This window comes from Anabrus simplex, chromosome 12, assembly GCF_040414725.1.
Source record: "Anabrus simplex isolate iqAnaSimp1 chromosome 12, ASM4041472v1, whole genome shotgun sequence".
In the NCBI taxonomy this organism is placed as follows: Eukaryota; Metazoa; Arthropoda; class Insecta; order Orthoptera; family Tettigoniidae; genus Anabrus; species Anabrus simplex.
In genome coordinates this window covers 14,206,958-14,226,828 of record NC_090276.1, presented here as the reverse complement: position 1 = coordinate 14,226,828, position 19,871 = coordinate 14,206,958, and the positions used below count along the sequence as shown (strand labels likewise).

Below are 19,871 nucleotides of genomic sequence, written 5' to 3'. Positions count from 1 at the left end.
GCTGGGAGCCAAAAGCAAAGCCAGAACTAATAACACAATTAAATGCTCCCAGGTGATACACTATCACTCACCAACAAGCAACCAAGTAAACTCCACTTAAAGGTAAAGATCAGAAAAGCTCTTCCAGATAAAACCAAATTAATCCACACCGAAATCGCAACCACAGTACGCAGGAAGGCAGTAAAAATACAAGGTTGACCGCCAGTACACATAATACAGCACATGTAGCCAACGGTAGTACACATGTAACCCTGAGTCAACCAAGTCATACTCAACTACAAGTTGTTCAATAATTACAACTTCCAACAATCCAGGATAAATAATTAAATGCAATCACTCACCAAATCCGCCGAGAATAAGGAAGAAAATTTACAGGTCACCTCAAAACATCCAAGCAGAGAGGCTGCGAGCACCACACAGTAACCAGAAGGGTTTCAAAATCATAATCAGCACATTGGATAATCATACAGCTCAGTATAAGTGCAAACGAAGTAAAACAGGGGACTCCAAATGGCAGATACATGAAACAAACAAATAAGATATTAGACAAGATCACTGCACTCTTTTTTACAATTTTATATCACAATATTTGTTTTGTTTTTGCCTCAGATAGTCTTTCAACAACTTAATACCATACCATTAAAATAAAACCCAGGAAGGGTGCAATCAACCTACAGTAGATAAGAGCAGTCGGCACTCAAAATAATAAACTATCAGCACAGACACTTGGGTCTGTTTGGGGGTAACAGACCAGATAACAAAAGTGAGGATGCAACAAACCTACATTAATCCCACAACACCCAAATAAAATAACCACAGAGCTGCTACCAATTAACTCTACCGCCTTACCGACTATCAGCAGTAGAAGTTAAACATGGACAAGAAAATTAAGTCAATAGACACCAAAATCATTAATGTTAAACACTTACCGTTACATAGGTTTACCCAACAGTTACCCAGAGACCATGAACCGAAAACTACCCTTGGTATGGCAATAAGTTGTTTCAACACTACTAAAGAAAACAAGATGTTCTTTGAGAACAAGATACCAAATATTTTATTTAATAAATAAGGGTAAAAGTAGTCATAATTAGTATAAAATGAATAGATGAACGCCCTTGAAAAGAAACTATAATCTACATAAAACGCAAGGGTGGGGTTAAAATATAAAATGTTCGGCCGAACGAAAAGAAAATAATATACTTTAAATATTCCATAAAAACCTCCCAGAAATTGAGGACTTAGTAACCTGTTTACACTTCAACAGAGACCATTTCTTTGCTTAAATTATACTCTTAATAGTTTCCAATAATTTAATTTTCTTTCATTATTATAATTATTATCAATTTGAACAGTACCAACTACAATCCAGAGATTCCACCAGAAATCAGTACATATCTCACTGCCCGAAAAGGTAATAAATCATACCACCCAGGGAGAGCGTAGAATAAAACAATTCCCAGAGAAAAATAAGAAGGGAAATAAAGAAGGAAAAGGCAAGTAAAACAAGATAATACCCCACCAGGATGTAGAGTCAACCCAAGACATATAATTAGAAAACGACGTAAGGACAGAAACCCACCCGTGAAAATAATAATAAAACAGCAGCAGAGAACAACCCAACCGGTTACTATGGAAACGTAAACATACCATGCGTCCATAGCAACCACCAAAAACAAACCAGAGCAACAATGGTACAAATACAGGAGGGAAAGAAACCCCAAAAACATAATTAAAAAGAACCCAGGAGAATAAATAAAATTAACCAGAATTAGAAGGTGGCAGAAAAACATTTCACTGAAATTCAGGTGAAACCTCTCGTGCTCTATAGTTTATAAACAGCGTAGTTACCTTTCCAATTACACATAACTTTCCGAAAACGTTAGATAAATATAAACCAATTTGCCTTTACAAATTAGAAGAAATATGAAAACATAATTCTTTTTGGAAGTAACCTTAAATTTCACTACCCACGCCTTTCAGAAATAGATAGGCGACATTACCAAAATACAATAGGGAACCCGAATTAAAGAATGCCCTAACTAAAATCAAAGAAGATGAGGATGGACGGTTTTAGAAGTTTTCACACACCAGGAATCTTGAGACACACAGTTTGTACACCACCTTCGATAGAATCCAGAGGCCAAAGGAAAAGAATTTATGAAGAGACTTACATGTTGGTTGAAGCTGCAGAAACACGTTACTTACATAGAGGTTCAAGTACATTACACATTATTAGAAAACTAAATAGCTCAGAGGACGTTCAGTAGAAAAGTGGTTGAGAAGATTTTTGAGGGCAAGCCCTCAATACCAAGCCATCTATCCAGGCTTCATGTCGTTTTCAGAAACCAAATGCCGGAGCGGAGTAAACACACGTCCTTCCTCCATCATACTCAAGGCAAGACTCATGGCGGGCCACACCGATAATGAGCATGGCCCCACAGAACGGAGAGCGAAAGTCATAGACTCGCCCATCAACTTAGGGCCCGTAATTTTACCAGACCAAGATTAAGGATTGCAAGAGAAAACATTACAGCAACATAATCTCATGATGACAATGACGAAAATGGTATCAATTAAATAAAGTGGGCAAGGCCACGTAGAAGGTACTTGTAGAATACAAGACTGAAATAATTCTGATTGACACAATTTTAAAGAAACACAAATGCAGGTTTCGAAATATGGTTGGGGAGAGCTAATACTCGTCACCAACGTCACAATTACTCACATGGAAAATCTCCTTGACACATTGCAACACCCTTCTCTGGAGCGAAAGAAGTTTCACATTTGAAGATCTGAGAAATGTCCTGAAGTTCTCTCTGAGCTGTGTCAGAGCACGCGAGAGGAGGGACCTCGTCACTCAAAGTTATTGCACACAGCATCGTCGTTAGGAGCACCACCTAAAAGAGAATAAAAATGTATTTATTTCATTTATTTATTTATTTATTTATTTATTTATTTATTTATTTATTTATTTATTTATTTATTTATTTATTTATTTATTTATTTATTTATTTAGCTTACGGTGCACAGAGGAATTTGTATATACAATTCATTGATTTTGAAAAGGCTATTGGAAGGGCTTTGATTCTGTCAAGCGGAGGAAAATGTGGAGGGCTAGGGAAAAATTCGGAATCCCACAACACATTGTCCGTCTTACACAAGCAATGTCAACATAAAGGGGAGCTGTCTGAACATTTTGCTGTGAAATATGGAGCAAGAAAGGGCATGTCTACTATCGCCAAACATGTTTATGTTGAGGGAGGCAACGAATAGAAGGCGTGGCATTCAGTGAGTATTAAATAACCGATTGGAAGAACTGGGTTATGCGGATGTCTTTTTTAGAATGTTTTCGAGACATGGCAATCAAATCAGGGATTTCTTTTGAAATGAGCTTGATAATGTTGTAAGGTGGACAGCAGGCAATGGTATGATGATAAACGGGGTTAAAAGTCAGGTTATGAATTTCACAAATAGGAAAAGTTCTCTCAATTTTAATTACTGCGTTGATGGGGTGAAAGTTCCTGTTGAGGACAATTGTAAGTACCTAGGTGTTAATATAAGGAAAAGGTCTTCATTGGGGTAATCACATAAATATGATTGTAAATAAAGGGTAAGGCCTCTGCACATGGTTATGAGGGTGTTCAGGGGTTGTAGTAAGGGTGTAAAGGAGAGGGCTTATAAGTCTCTGCTAAGATCCCAACTAGAGTAATGTTCCAGTGTATGTGACCCTCACCAGTATTACTTGATTCAAGAACTGGAAAAATTCCAAAGAAAAGCACCTCGGTTTGTTCAGGGTGATTTCCGACAAACGAGTAGCGTTACAGAAGAAAACGAGCTGCTCGACTAAGTGGTATGTTACGACTTGTCGGCGGAGAGATGGCGTGGAATGACGTTAGTAGACGAATACGTTTTAGTGGTGTAGGAAAGATCACAATATGAAGATAAAGTTGGAATTCAAGAGGACAAATCGGGCTAAATGTTCGTTTATAGGAAAGGGAGTTAGGGATTGGAATAACTTACCAAGGGAGATGTTCAATATATTTCCATTTTATTTGAAATCATTTAAGAAAGGGCTAGGAAAACAAACAGATAGGGAATCTGCCACCTGAGCGACTGCCAAAATGTAGATCAGGATTGATTGATTGATTGATTGATTGATTGATTGATTGATTGATTGATTGATTGATTGATTGATTTATTGATTGATTGATTGATTGATTGATTGACTGACTTTAACTGAAGGACTTAAAAATAGGAGCTAAAGATGTAGGCTTAAAGATAAATAACAAAAAGTCTAAGGAAATATGCACAAACAATCGTAACAATTCTGGTTTGACTCTAGATCAAATGGATATTCAAATTAATTTATTGCTTGCTACAGAATTTTCATCCCATTTACAGCAGCGTTCTTTGTGATAAAAAGTGAAATTACAAATAATTATTACTTAATATTACCGAGGTTCGCCTCTGTGGTGTAGTGGTTAGTGTGATTAGCTGCCACCCCCGGAGGCCCGGGTTCGATTCCCAGCTCTGCCACGAAATTTGAAAAGTGGTACGAGGGCTGGAACGGGGTCCACTCAGCCTCGAGAGGTCAACTGAGTAGAGGTGGGTTCGATTCCCACCTCAGCCATGCTGGAAGTGGTTTTCCGTGCTTTCCCACTTCTCCTCAAGGCAAATGCCGGGATGGTACCTAACTTAAGGCCACGTCCACTTCCTTCCCTCATCCTTGTCTATCCCTTCCAATCATTCCATCCCCCACCAAGGTCCCTGTTCAGCATAGCAGATGAGGCCGCCTGGGCGAGGTACTGGTCATCCTCCCCAGTTGTATCCCCGACCCACAGTCTGAAGCTCCAGGACACTGCCCTTGAGGCGGTAGAGGTGGGATCCCTCGTTGAGTCAGAGTGAAAAGCCAACCCTGGAGGGTAAGCAGATTAAGAAAGAAAGAAAGAAAGAAAGGAAGGAAGGAGGGAAGAAAGAAAGAAAGAAAGAAAGAAAGAAAGAAAGTATATTACCAAGCATAACTTAATTAAATCTAAACAAATATAAAATAATCTTAATCTAATTCTATATATTTATTGAAAAACTGAACGACTTTCTAGACATTCTGGATTGCGTCCAGGACAAAGTTTAACTACATAAATAAAATTATCAAAATTAAATTTGAACAGTTAATAACACAGTCTACAGCACTAACATTTGGAAACACAAAAATAATATTAAAGCAACCATCTTGCGCAAGCACCCCTAGGCCGTCTCATGAGGGACTATGTTTAGTCGCCATCTTGTGCACTTAGATAGTCGCCATCTTGCGCAAGAATCCCTAGGGTGTCTCTTAAGGGCCTATGTATAGCAGCCATCTTGCGCAAGCGCCCTTAAGCCGTCTCATAAGAGCCTATGTATAGCAGCCATCTTGTGCAATTTGATAGTCGCCATCTTGTGCACGTAGATAGTCGCCTTCTTGCGCAAGCGTCCCTAGGGAGTCTCATAAGAGCCCATGTATAGCAGCCATCTTGCTCAAGCGCCCTTGGCCGTCTCCTAAGGGCAGCCGCCATCTTGCGCAAGCACTCTTAAGCCGTCTCATAAGGAGCTGTGTATAGCCACCATCTTGTGCAATTGGCGTCGGGAAGGGCATCCAGCCGTAAAACTGAGGTTAGGCTCCTCCATGAGGTTAGGCTTGCTGTCTTGCGCGTAAAACGTTAAGTTAAGTCCCTCCAAGATAGCGGATGTAAAGTTAAGGTCACTCTCTTAGGCGTCAGGAAGGGCATCCGGCTGTAAAAGTGAGGTTAGCAGCGGCGCAAAGAAGCTCGGTGTCCCCGAAATAATTGGAAATGGGCCCCTCGTTTAATGATAAAGAAAGTTAAATATTTATTTCGTAGTGCAAGGTTGTATATTATTACAATGAACAACAACGACTCAACGATAATAATAATAATAATAATAATAATAATAATAATAATAATAATTACATAATTTAGTTTTCAAAACCGAAGGAATAAAAATAATACACTTATAAGGTACGAACACACACAAGAAATGAAACAGAAAAAAAATCGTTTACGTCACACCGACACAGATAGGTCTTATTATGATGATGGGATGGGAAAGGCCTAGGAGCGGGAAGGAATCGTCCGGGGTGTTAATTAAGGTACAGCCCGGTATGAACATGGGAAGCCACAGAAATCCATGCTCATCTTCAAGGCTGCCGACAGTGGGGCTCGAACTCACTATCTCGCGGATGCAAGCTCACAGCAGCGCATCCCTAACCGGTTGGCCAACTCGCCAGGTCACAAGAAATGCGTATTCCAACTACAGTAACCAAAACACGCTGATTGCGCGTAGAGGCGCGTGGCTGTAAACTTGCATCCGGGAGATAGTAGGTTCGAATCCCACTATCGGCAGCCCTGAAGATGGTTTTCCGTTGTTTCCCATTTTCACACCAGGCAAATGCTGCGGCTGTACCTTAATTAAGGCCACAGCCACTTCCCTCCAACTCCTAGGCCTTTCCTATCCCATCATCGCCATAAGACCTATCTGTGTCGGTGCGACGTAAAGCCCCTAGCAAAAAAAAACAACACGCTGACCGTCACAATATTAAGAAATAATCTCGTTGCTAGGACCAAGTAATCACAAGTCAACCGTCCATCGTAAGCCTACTTAGCTACACTGACTGACGAGAACAATAAAAAGGCTCGAAACTTCAGTATTTAATGTCAGATAAGGAGGAGATCGTTGTTATCACTTCTTCACTGATTACTTAGTTCTCAGAACTGGCTAACTACTTTAGATGCCTTGTTTATTGTTGTGAGTGGCAGCACGGGATGGTTATTATTGGAACAGGTTGGGAAACCCGCATTCTTTCATAAATAGCTACCGTACTCCTATTGACGAAAGGTCTGCACTACGACGGCCTAAGTTTGGAATAACGCGCTATATTACAAATAATACTGTGTTGTGTGCAGACTGCGGGGTCTGCGGGCTCGTTATCGCCACGACTGTGGTATATAAAGAGAAAATAAAGGCTGGCGGTTGTGATGCTCCATTCTGACTGTGGATATCCCCTCACATTCGCATAAAAACGAAGCTAAGGATATTCAACTCAAATGTAAAAATCGGCGTTGCTGTGTAGAAGTGAGAGGTGGAAAGTGACCAAAGAGATCGCTCTTCCAACTTCGGAAACCGATCTATGCCACTTTTTACTACGGCTAGGGAACACTCCAGTCTCCAATTCGTACCCTAGCCGTGACAAGAAAGCATAATCAGGCCAAGACACCAAACTGGAAGTCGGCCTCCCTCCAACATGCCCAACTGCATAATTCCTGGCGTAGATCACTCCTTCACCGACGCCGCCTTATTCGGGTACCTCAAAAACAAAGGAGTACCAGTATTAAACCTAAGCCGTATTCTGGTGGATTTTATACCCACCGACCGAGTCCTGATCCAACTTCCCACAGAAGAAGCTGTCCAAAATGCCATAAGAAGGGGCATCTACATAAATGGAAGACCACACTACGCAGAACCATGCCCAGCCTACATGGAAAATGACTTCGAACCGATCCCGAGAGCCCAGCCACCCCAGCAACTCCAACCTCCATTACCACGGCCACCACCTCCATACACCCCTCCACGCTATCCGTTGACCTATCCGCACACCACCACAACTACCACTATCACCACCACCATTGCTACCTCTCCCCTCCGCCCCACCACTCCCATAACTTCCACAGTGATGACACACTCCTCACCCATAATGATGTCCCCTCAACCCACCAAGCAGCCTGATCCAGTAAACCTACAGCCCGAAGAAGAAGACGCCACCAGCGTCACCATGGAAACTAGAAGAGCAACACCACCACCAGCTCCCGAGTCCAACGAAGCAACTCCGCCGACACCACCACCACCAGCGCCTCAGTCCATTGCCAGTTGCGTTATTAGAGGAATCAATCCAGCCATTCCACAGGAAATCATCACACAGGAACTTCAGCGATCGGGACTCAACCTGAAGAAAGCAGCCAGGATCCACAACACGGCCGGGCCCACCTACATGGTGCGGCTCCTTCTCCACCAACCCGAAGATGCTCAAAGACTAATACAGCAAGGGATTCAGCTCTTCGGAAAACAGCACCGGGTGGAACCCTCTCGCTCTAACCCTCAACCATCCACCCGCCCTAACACCAACCCACCCCGGAACCAACCCCGCCTCCCCCACCATCGCAGCCCACCTACTAACTCTAACCTTCTCGTCCTACTACTCACTTCCCTTGTTAACATCACCTCCTTCTATCAACAAACCATTCACCTTCTCCTTTCCAACAACAATACTATTAATTAAAATCTGTGTAACTTGTAAACCAATACTGTAATCATCCAAAATTTGTAAATCTGTACTGTAATCTTCCAAAATTGTAAACCATTGTAACAAGAACCAATAAAAAGCAAAAGAGCAGATGCTGCACCCTTAGCCAAGAGGCCAATCCCCCACATCACCAAATAAAAGCACCCTCCCTCTCTCTCATTTAACCAATTAAATCCCCAAACCCCGCTGAATCTCCTGGCCAGAGAGAAGGCGTTACCTTCTAGGTGGCCCGCCCCTCCCCTTCGGGGAGGGGAATGAAAACATCCCCTTGGTCCCTTGGTCCTTGACCAAAGATATAACCAGAAGGTTATGGACTTTTATAAATAAATGTTTGAGGTACATTATGGGAATATGATGGCCAGATACCATCTCAGTCAAATAATACATCCGAAACTACACTAATTGGAACTGTAATATTTTAACTTACCACCAGAGCACTCGTAGAGATATTCATGTCTTCGTGAGAGAGAATTTCTCACTGGAGTAACGCCTTCTAATACGTCTTTTCTTATTGTCTTAATTGCAGTTGAGCGCAATCTAAAATCAAGAAACAGAGAAATCATTAGCAGAGATAAATTTTTGACATACTATTTTTAAAGAAAATGTGGTAAACATAGTAGAAAAGTAATACAATTTCAACATTAAGTTTGCAAGCGTCCGCCTCTGTGGTGTAGTGGTTAGCGTGATTAGCTGCCACCCCCGGAGGTCCGGGTTCGATTCCCGGCTCTGCCACGAAATTTGAAAAGTGGTACGAGGGCTGGAACGGGGTCCACTCAGCCTCGGGAGGTCAACTGAGTAGAGGTGGGTTCGATTCCCACCTCAGCCATCCTCGAAGTGGTTTTCCGTGGTTTCCCACTTCTCCTCCAGGCGAATGCCGGGATGGTACCTAACTTAAGGCCACGGCCGCTTCCTTCCCTCTTCCTTGCCTATCCCTTCCAATCTTCCCATCCCCCTACAAGGCCCCTGTTCACCATAGCATGTGAGGCCGCCCGGGCGAGGTACTGGTCATACTCTCCAGTTGTATCCCCCCACCAATAGTCTGAAGCTCCAGGACACTGCCCTTGAGGCGGTAGAGGTGGGATCCCTCGCTGAGTCCGAGGGAAAAAGCCGAACCTGGAGGGTAAACAGATGATGATGATGATGGCTAAGTTCTATTTTTTTTCCTCTCCTGGTGATGAAAGGTGATGTTGTTACCGCTGAAAATCGCTAAAAGAAGTTTGAAAATACGTCAAAAAATCCGCTAAATGGAAAATTTATCCGCTGTTCCATTTTAAAATCTGCCAAATTTGGCGGAAAATCCGCTGAGTTGGCAACACTGGTCCTGCATGCGATGGGAAACTTTCTTCTTGCAGGAAATAATACAGACGAAAGGCACTGAAAGACAGCGGATGCGCATATATCTCGAAACATAAGCAACCTGTTTCCGGAAAACGACCACCAAGTGCGGTAAGTAGAACAACGTGGTAACTGATACCGATCCATATAATGCTTAAAGTGTATTAACTGATCGGTCAGTATTGAAGTTACCTATGTAAAATATTTATAATCCATTCTTATATAAGCCTGATGGACTTCCGGAACAATGTAATGTTTAAAGCCCGGATTTTTATGCAGTAACAGGTTAGATTGCAAATTAATTAGGTTAGTAGGAAGTGTCGGCCACCCGTTCTTCCATAATGTAGTAAGAGTAACATAAATTATAGGGGTTCTGATGGGCCGTACCCCTAATGTCTATGCAATCCCCAGAGCACAGTGGTTGTGAAGGTAGACTATACTTGCTACTCCCTTCAGTAATTTTGCAATCTAACCTATTAATGCATAATAATCCGGGCTCTAGCAATGATTATAGAGCAATTTTATTTTGAAATATAGGCACATTAATATGTTTAGGTTATGTAGCTGATGTTGCAGTAAGATAGTACAGATTGTATGATGTCATATTCGTGAACAAAAAAAAATTGGCCTCAAGTAAATGTAAGCCTAATTTATTCTGATTTAATGGAGTTTTTATTTTATTTTTAGCAACACGTTTGCCACTGCAAGTTTTCGTGCGGAAATTTACCTGCGAATAGTAAAATTAAGTTGTTCAAGAAGTTTTACAGGCTTACAGTAATTATGATAACCAAACAATATTTTTGGCTCTCCAATGCATTGAAGTAGGGGAAGTAAAGAGGCAGACTACCCGTTGCCTGTGTTCAGTTCTTTACTGCTCACTTCTGGAAAATGGTAAGGTACTGGTTTTTCAGAGGACTTTGTGCAATGGATATAGTATTACAACCCGTAGAGTTCAAATCTTGATTGAAGAAAGAAAGCCAACTTGTCTCTTCAGGAAAAAAGAGGAAAGCATTCCAACAGACCAAACGGAATTCCTGATTTTGACAAAAAATTAGAAAAAAAGACGTATTGAATCATTTTCAAAACAAGAAAGTCACTATTCCAGGCATAGAGTACAATCTGTTTCTTAAGTTCACAACTGAATGTGAGGAAAAAGTATGAACTTTTTCGAGAGAAATACCCTAATGTTAATGTCACTGAAGGCACATATAAGGACACTTTTGGAAGTGATTTTTCAATTGAAATTTGGAATTCCTAGGTCTGATTCCTGTTCATACTGTGGCAGATTGTTCATTCATATGACTGCAGCCTAATATGAATGTAAACAAATTGAAATTGAAAGCACAATTCACCACACTGGGACTGAAGTAGCATACACAACACTTGCAGCTGATTCTGATAATAGCAAAACCAACAAAAGTGTAGTGACCTTGTGTGTGGATCTTGAGCAAGTGCTATTCTGTCCACAATTACACCATTCTTCTGTGTTCTACCAACGTCAGTACTCGTGCTACAACCTAGCAATCTATAATACTGTTTCATGTATTTCTGGCCTGAAAGTATTGCCACAAGGGGATCAGCAGAATGAATGCGGGGAAGTACCTCACGTGTGATGTCATCGATGAAACGTCATGCAGTGAGACGAGGAAAGAGTTTTTCGGCACCTGTACTCTATATTGAATTTTACAGGGGTATCAAATACCCATTCTACCGGGCTTTTGTGAAAAACAACAGGTTAAATTTACTGGCCCAAAAATCAAAATGATCTGGAGGCACACACTTGCACTCATTGAAATTTTCTAAACTGTTTCAGTTTGAAATCTTCGTAATTTAAAATTTCTCTCTATCTAGTCACCTCGGGCCAAAATCCCAAATAGGGTTTTAATCTTTTAATTGCAAATTGTATATAATTGTTTTAGAATGCTTGGAGGTAAGGTGTCTATATCGTTAGCTGAGTACAGTAGTGGCGTAACTGACAATCAGCAGTTCTGAAAAAGATTTGTTGGGGTTTTCTGGTGTGTTGCAAAAAATTCGGAAGATCTCCTGAAATTTCGGGAGACCTCTCAACACTGCTCCTGCCAATCCGTTATGGAAAAAGCTGTTAAAAATCCTTCAGCTGTACCCTTCTACGTACCAGCCCAGTATTCAGCGTTTCCTTCCGTCCTTCCTCCCATGCAGCGGTAGTTCTTGTCTTAGGTTTTTCAGTAATCCAGCAACTCGAGGCAATGGCAGTCATACTTAGCGTATTTACGCGAATAATCCCCGCACGCTGAATTTAGGAAGGTTCATTCTGAAAAAATGTCAACATTGACGCATATAAAACCCGCAACCCCAATTTCATGCGTCAATTTTTGAAAAAATATATGCGGGTATTATTCGCTTAAATATCCGAAGTGATAGTCTTTGAAAGCTATCGGAAGGAAGAGGAAGATTTTCTAATCTCTACTAATGTAATTTTAATTTTCTAAAACGTAACTTTCGAACAAATTAATAGAACTTTATGTTAAGAGGTTAGCCCTCGAAATTTTGGTGTAACTTCAAACTTTCATTCAGCCGCCACCGTTTAATATTTTTCAGATTTTATATTCATGCTGAAAACATTTGATATCAGATAAAGTAGGTGTCACCATACTACGAAAAACGTAAAATTAAGTAATGTCCTCAAATGAAGGGATAAGGGGCCCGAAAATGTTTTCAAATTCTAAAACCCGGATTTTTATGCAGTAACAGCTTAGACTGCAAACTAATTTGGTTGTTAGGAAGTGTCGGCCACCCGCTCTTCCACAATGTAGCAAGAGTAACATAAATATAGGGGTTCTGATGGAACGTACCCCTAATGTCTCTGCAATCCTCATAGCACAATGGTTGTGAAGGTAGACTATACTTGCTACTCCCTTCAGTAATTTTGCAACCTAACCTATTAATGCATAATAATCCGGACTCTATATCATTACTTTATTTAGCAAATATCTCTGCAAATGACTGGGCGAGTTGGCCGTGCGGTAACCGGCGCGCAGCTGTAAGCTTGCATCCGAGAGATAGTGGGTTCGAACCCCACTATCGGCAGCCCTGAAGATGGTTTTCCGTGGTTTCCTATTTTCACACTACGCGAATACCGGGTATGTACCTTAATTAAGGCCACGGTTGCTTCCATTTGCACTCCCAGACCTTTCCTATCTCGTTGTTGCCATAAGGCCTATCTGTGTTGGTGCGACATAAATCAAATTGTTAAGAAACGGTTTGAGTCCCATTGGTGGAAAAAGAATATTTATTATAATATTGACGCTGTTGATGGTGATTAGTTCGTCAGATGGCGACGTTAAGCTGGAGGAGACCTCTTTGTGTTATTCAGCAGGAGAGGGCACACAGCCCTCTCCCTATCCCCATCATAATCATCTAGCACTCAGACGCGCAGGGCATCTGTGGGAGTCAAACAGACACACCTTCACCAGGGGAACCCTACATGTCCTTGGACACTCCAGGCACTAAAAGCCATGCGTATGTAAATTTTAAAAAAAATAATTTCAATGACTATACCTCATTTATTTGCATTATTTTGTTGTAAATAAATAATAATGTTATTTTGTTACGTCCCACTAACTACTTTACGGTTTTAGGAGATGCCGAGGTGCCGGAATTTAGTCCCGTAGTAGTTCTTTTACGGGCCATTAAACCTATGGACACGAAGCTGACGTGTTTGAGCACCTTCAAATTCCACCGCACTGAGCCAGGATCGGACATGCCAAGTTGGGCTCAGAAAGCCAGCGAACTACCATCTGGGCTACTCAGCTGGGCCTTATCATAAATCAACAGTATTAACTTTAAACCACAGTGGACAAAAAATAATATTCTCTTACAGAATTTCTATATTAATCGAGTGGATAGTTTTAACTTTTGGATATGTTCTTTAACTTGACCTCACAATGAAAACTGGGAGAGTTCTGACATTGGTAAAACTGCTCTAGACTGCAAGTTACTCTCTCAGAAATTTGCCTCATCTTATGCGCAGCGTAGGCCTACTACAAGACAAATATATTCCAGGGGGATTATTGAAATGGTAGTCCGAAAGAACTTCGAAGCCAATACGTCTGGTAACGTTGATCTATATACGTCGTGCCCCTACCCTTTAAATTCGGAATTTAAAGCTTTAAAACAGGCGTTAGGGAAGAATGGTAAGGGGATTTGAAAGAGGAAGAACTGGGGGATTGTTAAGGTTAAAATTGAAAACACGATGTCTTTTCATCAAATATCGCAACATATCCGTCACGACTCGGTGTTCAATAATAATTCATACTTCTGCTGAGGTTGTCTTTGATGACAACATGTATTCGTGTTTGTCACATGAATATTGGGGGCAGAAATATAAAAGAACATATCACGCTTTATTTATAGGCTTTGAACAATTGCATTTGAGCTAGCTCACAGATAACAAGGGAGGAAATAAAAGATGCGGATGTGGTTACAGTCTACACAGCCACACCATTTCCTTCTCAGTAAAATGATGTGGGTGCACCACATGGACGTTTTAATTCTTCAAGCTGCTTTAGTTCAGACAAAATATATTTTCGAAAACCAGGGAGAGATAAATTGGTTGAAGAATTGTACTGCAATAACTACAAGGAAATTGTTCAAAACATTCTCTTCCTTCATGCTATAAGTGGCCATAACGTAACTTTCGCTCTTTTCAGCCAGTCCTAGCCCTTGAGGAAAGTAACTCAACTTTGAAAACATCCTCGAAAATGAGCTACGAATTTTAGGTAAATAAAATATATTAAAGTATGAGAATATATTCCTTATTTATTCCTAAACATTACAATCCTTACCTTTATCATCGTTATCCTGTCGATTAGATTAGCAGTTTGCCCTTTTCTACCACTACGAGCGCTAATGTGAGTCAATGTATTGTTTCACTTAAGCACCTCTACGAGTGCTTAAGCCCTTAAAACTACGTTCAGTGTGGAAATTTTTCTAAAAATCAAACAGACCTCAGCTCCCATCTTAATATTGTATGTGTAACAGCTCAGCTCCATATTAATATTGTATGTGTAACAGCTCAGCTCCATATTAATATTGTATGTGTAACAGCTCAACTCCATATTAATATTGTATGTGTAACAGCTCAGCTCCATATTAATATTGTATGTGTAACAGCTCAGCTCCATATTAATATTGTATGTGTAACAGCTCAACTCCATATTAATATTGTATGTGTAACAGCTCAGCTCCATATTAATATTGTATGTGTAACAGCTCAACTCCATATTAATATTGTATGTGTAACAGCTCAGCTCCATATTAATATTGTATGTGTAACAGCTCAGCTCCCATATTAATATTGTATGTGTAACAGCTCAGCTCCATATTAATATTGTATGTGTAACAGCTCAACTCCATATTAATATTGTATGTGTAACAGCTCAGCTCCATATTAATATTGTATGTGTAACAGCTCAGCTCCATATTAATATTGTATGTGTAACAGCTCAGGTCCCATCTTAATATTGTATGTGTAACAGCTCAGCTCCATATTAATATTGTATGTGTAACAGCTCAGCTCCATATTAATATTGTATGTGTAACAGCTCAGCTCCCATATTAATATTGTATGTGTAACAGCTCAGCTCCATATTAATATTGTATGTGTAACAGCTCAGCTCCAATCTTAATATTGTATGTGTAACAGCTCAGCTCCATATTAATATTGTATGTGTAACAGCTCAGCTCCCATATTAATATTGTATGTGTAACAGCTCAGCTCCCATATTAATATTGTATGTGTAACAGCTCAGCTCCAATCTTAATATTGTATGTGTAACAGCTCAGCTCCATATTAATATTGTATGTGTAACAGCTCAGCTCCAATCTTAATATTGTATGTGTAACAGCTCAGCTCCATATTAATATTGTATGTGTAACAGCTCAGCTCCCATATTAATATTGTATGTGTAACAGCTCAGCTCCCATATTAATATTGTATGTGTAACAGCTCAGCTCCATATTAATATTGTATGTGTAACAGCTCAGCTCCCATATTAATATTGTATGTGTAACAGCTCAGCTCCATATTAATATTGTATGTGTAACAGCTCAGGTCCCATCTTAATATTGTATGTGTAACAGCTCAGCTCCATATTAATATTGTATGTGTAACAGCTCAGCTCCATATTAATATTGTATGTGTAACAGCTCAGGTCCCATCTTAATATTGTATGTGTAACAGCTCAGCTCCATATTAATATTGTATGTGTAACAGCTCAGCTCCATATTAATATTGTATGTGTAACAGCTCAACTCCCATATTAATATTGTATGTGTAACAGCTCAGCTCCATATTAATATTGTATGTGTAACAGCTCAACTCCCATATTAATATTGTATGTGTAACAGCTCAGCTCCATATTAATATTGTATGTGTAACAGCTCAGCTCTAATCTTAATATTGTATGTGTAACAGCTCAGCTCCCATATTAATATTGTATGTGTAACAGCTCAGCTCCATATTAATATTGTATGTGTAACAGCTCAGCTCCATATTAATATTGTATGTGTAACAGCTCAGCTCCCATATTAATATTGTATGTGTAACAGCTCAGCTCCATATTAATATTGTATGTGTAACAGCTCAGCTCCATATTAATATTGTATGTGTAACAGCTCAGCTCCATATTAATATTGTATGTGTAACAGCTCAGCTCTAATCTTAATATTGTATGTGTAACAGCTCAGCTCTAATCTTAATATTGTATGTGTAACAGCTCAGCTCCCATATTAATATTGTATGTGTAACAGCTCAGCTCCATATTAATATTGTATGTGTAACAGCTCAGCTCCATATTAATATTGTATGTGTAACAGCTCAGCTCTAATCTTAATATTGTATGTGTAACAGCTCAGCTCTAATCTTAATATTGTATGTGTAACAGCTCAGCTCCCATATTAATATTGTATGTGTAACAGCTCAGCTCCCATATTAATATTGTATGTGTAACAGCTCAGCTCCCATATTAATATTGTATGTGTAACAGCTCAGCTCCCATATTAATATTGTATGTGTAACAGCTCAGCTCCCATATTAATATTGTATGTGTAACAGCTCAGCTCCCATATTAATATTGTATGTGTAACAGCTCAGCTCCCATATTAATATTGTATATGTAACACCTCAGCTCCTATATTAATATTGTATATGTAACACCTCAGCTCCTATATTAATATTGTATGTGTAACAGCTCAGCTCCCATATTAATATTGTATATGTAACACCTCAGCTCCTATATTAATATTGTATGTGTAACAGCTCAGCTCCCATATTAATATTGTATGTGTAACAAGTCAGCTCCCATCTTAATATTGTACGTGTAACAGCTCAGCTACAATCTCAATATTGTATGTGTAACAGCTCAGCTCCCATATTAATATTGTATGTGTAACAGCTCAGCTCCCATATTAATATTGTATATGTAACAGCTCAGCTCCCATATTAATATTGTATGTGTAACAGCTCAGCTCCCATATTAATATTGTATGTGTAACAGCTCAGCTCCCATATTAATATTGTATATGTAACAGCTCAGCTCCCATATTAATATTGTATGTGTAACAAGTCAGCTCCCATATTAATATTGTATATGTAACAGCTCAGCTCCCATATTAATATTGTATATGTAACAGCTCAGCTCCCATATTAATATTGTATGTGTAACAAGTCAGCTCCCATCTTAATATTGTACGTGTAACAGCTCAGCTCCCATATTAATATTGTATGTGTAACAAGTCAGCTCCCATCTTAATATTGTATGTGTAACAGCTCAGCTCCCATATTAATATTGTATGTGTAACAAGTCAGCTCCCATATTAATATTGTATATGTAACAGCTCAGCTCCCATATTAATATTGTATATGTAACAGCTCAGCTCCCATATTAATATTGTATGTGTAACAGCTCAGCTCCCATATTAATATTGTATGTGTAACAGCTCAGCTACAATCTTAATATTGTAATTGTACATGTGGAGGTTTTACTTATTAGGGCTGTTCATTTTCGATTAATAAAAACGGCCATATCAGCCACCACAAAATTCGAGTAGAGTCTAGTAGACTTTAAATTCACTAATCATAGTATTATAGACTGAGATAAACTCATGACATCATGTTAAATGGTATTGAATAGGCGGGCCTTCAGTTTGATTTCTTATTAATCTGAATGTTTGATAATACGGGTGATAATGGAGTTCATGTTGTACGAAGCAAGGATTATGTTAGGGAAAACGTAGATACTGGAACCATATAGAGAATATGACCTAAAAACCGATAGTTCAATGCATGTACACGTTTTTCTCAGCATTCATAAGTAGCGGGCTTTGGACTGGATCGTTCCTTCCCCTCACATTGGCTTGAACAGAAACTTACAAACTAATGCAATAAGAGAGTAAATTTTCACTACTTACCTACATAATCCAAGTTCTCCAACTGCTCACTGTCTCAGTAGCGACGAGGAAATTGTCGCATCCTAAACTAATCTTGTTTGAACTTCCTTCCTTGTCATGACGCAGATAGTCATGCATTACTCAGCGCAGCAGCGGCACAGAGAGGAACCAGAGCGCACGATGACACAAGACTGTCACAAGCCGTCTAATGTTTGGGATTCAACGCACAAGCGTCTCGTTAATACCGTCCTGGCCAATCACAACGTATTCTCGCAGTGTCTGGGGGCGTGGCAGCTTTTATTCCCATAATCCTCTCGCTTTGATGATGGTGGCGACTTCTATGTAGATAACGGTGCACAGAGAGATGCAGAAGTATTTTTGAGGAATATAGGGCTAATATCATTGGGCCCGGTGGAGCGGTTTGTTGGGAGACTATTGAGAATATTTTGAACTTCGTTAGGGTTCGTTGATATTTGTGACAGTGAGCAACTGCAAACACTACTGATCTGTGGTAGTTCTCTGATAGGTGCAGGAGGGGTAAAAGTACTCATTGAATTTTTGAGACCTTAATTCAGTTGGGACATTATCACTGTGTAGTTTAAGTTCTCTACGTGATGAAATGAAAAATAATGAAAATCCACAGCCATTTTCCAGCCATTCGACCGGGTCTGGGATGGAATGAATGAAGCCCCCCATCTAGCAGGGAATGTGCCGGGTGCCGAAGCCTGTCGCAATCCTCTGAGGCAATGATAAATGACTGGCAGATGAAATGAAATGTTAATGGAGAGTGTTGCTGGAATGAAATATGTCAGGGAAATCGGAGTACCCGGAGATAAACCAGTCCCACCTCAGTTTTGTCCAGCACAAACACAGCCCATGAAACTTAGGGATAATGTATATTTACATTAATCAAATAATTTTCAGAATCGCTCCTGTAGTTTCTGAGATTAGCCATTACATACAAACAAACGTTACCTCTCTGTATATTAGTATAGATTAATGAATTACCCGGGGAAGAAGAGCAATTTCTCTCCAAAATTCTACTGAACCAAGGTGGATTCAGAAAGTGAAAGTCACGTGCAGAGCAAATTTTGACTCTAAAAATTAATTTAACTTATTTACATAATTATTCCTGTAATGTGTTCCCTGGTTCAATACCCTGAGGCGTTTTTTTATTTTTTTTTAATATCCACACCGGATGTAAGCGAAACTCTGGATTGACTCACTTTAGCGGTCGTTGTGATGGAAAAAGACAACCTGCTAATCTCATCGACCGAATAACGATGATTAAGAAAAGGATTCTATTTATTCAGGGTAAATAAAGAATATATTCTCATATATTATTATATTTTATTCACCTAAAATTCGTAGCTCATATCCTTAGGATGTTTTCAATATTGAGTAGCTTGTCTTGAAGGTATTTGCATCTCATTCTCACTCCATTTGGAAGATTATTTTCCGCCAACTTTTTTCCTCCACTCCCTGATTACTTTCTCCAAAACGCAATTGAACAGGAGTAGGGAGGCTCCATCCCCCTATCTTGGGCCCGTACTTATCTCAAATGGTTCCGGCAGCTCTCCATGCAACTTTACTTGGGAAGTGTGCCAGTGGGAGTCTGTTGAGATTTAGATTTACATACATGTTCTTTTTTTAAGTCAGTTTCAGCCGCTGATGTGATGGTTAAATCACATGTTGACACGTAAGGCGTGGATGTTCTCCACCGCCTGTAGCGCTGCTGTCAGCAAGAAGGCAA

At 39.9% G+C, this 19,871-nt stretch overlaps 1 protein-coding gene across 1 annotated transcript in view; it reads right to left on the bottom strand.

The window, feature by feature from the left end:
- LOC136884405 (nephrocan) overlaps positions 1–18,241 on the bottom strand; it is a 166,311-nt gene extending 148,070 nt beyond the window's left edge. Inside the window, exons 1-3 of the mRNA XM_067156541.2 lie at positions 18,140–18,241; positions 8,784–8,893; positions 2,729–2,900 (exon numbers count right to left, since the gene is read on the bottom strand). Coding sequence (XP_067012642.2) covers positions 2,729–2,900; positions 8,784–8,810 — 199 coding nt within the window. The 5' untranslated portion in view covers positions 8,811–8,893; positions 18,140–18,241. The remainder of the gene's footprint in view (positions 1–2,728; positions 2,901–8,783; positions 8,894–18,139) is intronic.
- Positions 18,242–19,871: the final 1,630 nt, after the last annotated feature.